Below are 1,443 nucleotides of genomic sequence, written 5' to 3' on the forward strand. Positions count from 1 at the left end.
AGACCCAAACGGACGTAACTTTCGGAAGAGTCCAGCGATGTGGGACCTCAGTCCCAGAAGCTTGGAGCTTCAGGCCGCGACCACGTGCCTAGGTGGACACTAAAGTGCCATTTTGGCGCCAAATCTTGGCGGGAAATGACACGTGGCTTGGCGGGAGTGTGGTGTGGCTGCGCCGCTCGCCAGCGCTGCTGTTGAGCGCCAGCTGCTGCTCCCTTCAGCCAGACGGCCGGGCCTGCGCAGCACGACTGCTGGCCTTCCTCCTGCACCACAGGAGCGCGCCAAGGCGCGCGTCTGGGCAAGCAGTGCGTCTCATCGCGATGCGAGAGTCGACGCTGTGACGCCGCCGCTCGCCGGCTAGCTAGAATGACAGTGGCAGCATTCGAGTACGCGTCGAGCTGTGCGTACCAGCACTTGTATGCGAGCTCATTGTGTCCCTGAGCTGCTGTGGGGTGCGTGGGCTCAGCTGCGGAGCACGTACTGGGCGGCGGTAGGGGGGTGGTACTAAATAACTTTTGGGATAGGAGGTACACCGAAAAAAACCACCTGACGCGGAGACGTCGCCGCCCCCCGGAGCGCCCCCGGAGCTTGTTGGCCGCTCTCTGTTGGCCCGCACTCAGCCCTCCCAATGCCCACCAAGCTCCAGCAGAAGAAGCGCCTCGGCGTGGCCATCTCGAACCAGAAGCAGGTCGCTCGGATCAAGAAGTCCAAGGCGGACCGCCTCCACCGCTCCATCCGCAAGGTGGAGGCCGACGCTGCGGGGCCGGGCGACGTGCTGCTGCGCTCTGCAGAGGACGCTGAGGAGATGGACGCGGACACCTTCTTGGACGGCGGCTTCGAGCAGTACATGGGCGACGACTCGGCCGAGGAGGAGGAGACGGAGGTCGCGCCGCCTCCGCCGGCTGCAAAGGCGGCGCGTGGCGCCAAGGCGGGGAGCAAGGGTGCAGGCTCGTCGTCGCAAAAGTCGTCGCACAAGTCGCAGCTCGAGGCGCTCGAGAAGTCGGATCCGGCCTTCTTCAAGTACCTGCAGCAGACGGACAAGAGCCTGCTAAACTTTGAGGACGAGGAGGAGGAGGAGGAGGAGAGCGAGGCGGAGGAGGAGGAGGAGGACGCGGATTCGGAGGAGCTGGAGGAGGACGATGGCGAGGAGGAGGAGGACGAGGACGAGGACGAGGACGAGGACGAGGGCGGGGAGGAGGACCGACGAGGAGGAGGAGGAGGAGGGCGCTGAGGCTGCCGCGCAGCCGCGCAAGCCGCAGCCGCGCACGGCGGCGGTCGAGCTCACGGTGCCTCGCGTCGAGGGGTGGGTGGAGGCGGTGTCGGGCGGGAAGACGCACCGCGCCTCGCTCAAGCAGCTGGTGGCGGCCTTCCGCGCCGCGGTCCGCTTCGGCGACGACGAGAGCGAGGGCAGCTCCGACATGGTGTTCGCCTCGTCGCACGCCTTCA

General features: G+C 66.6%; 1 protein-coding gene across 1 annotated transcript; it reads left to right on the forward strand.

Moving 5' to 3' along the window:
* Positions 1-625: 625 nt before the first annotated feature.
* Positions 626-1,228, forward strand: EMIHUDRAFT_124765 (hypothetical protein; the record flags this gene model as incomplete). Its single annotated transcript, XM_005762964.1, has 1 exon — positions 626-1,228. One exon carries the CDS (start codon positions 626-628, stop codon positions 1,226-1,228), a length of 603 nt encoding a protein of 200 aa, XP_005763021.1.
* Positions 1,229-1,443: the final 215 nt, after the last annotated feature.

This window comes from Emiliania huxleyi, assembly GCF_000372725.1.
Source record: "Emiliania huxleyi CCMP1516 unplaced genomic scaffold EMIHUscaffold_6510, whole genome shotgun sequence".
Classification (NCBI taxonomy): Eukaryota; Haptophyta; order Isochrysidales; family Noelaerhabdaceae; genus Emiliania; species Emiliania huxleyi.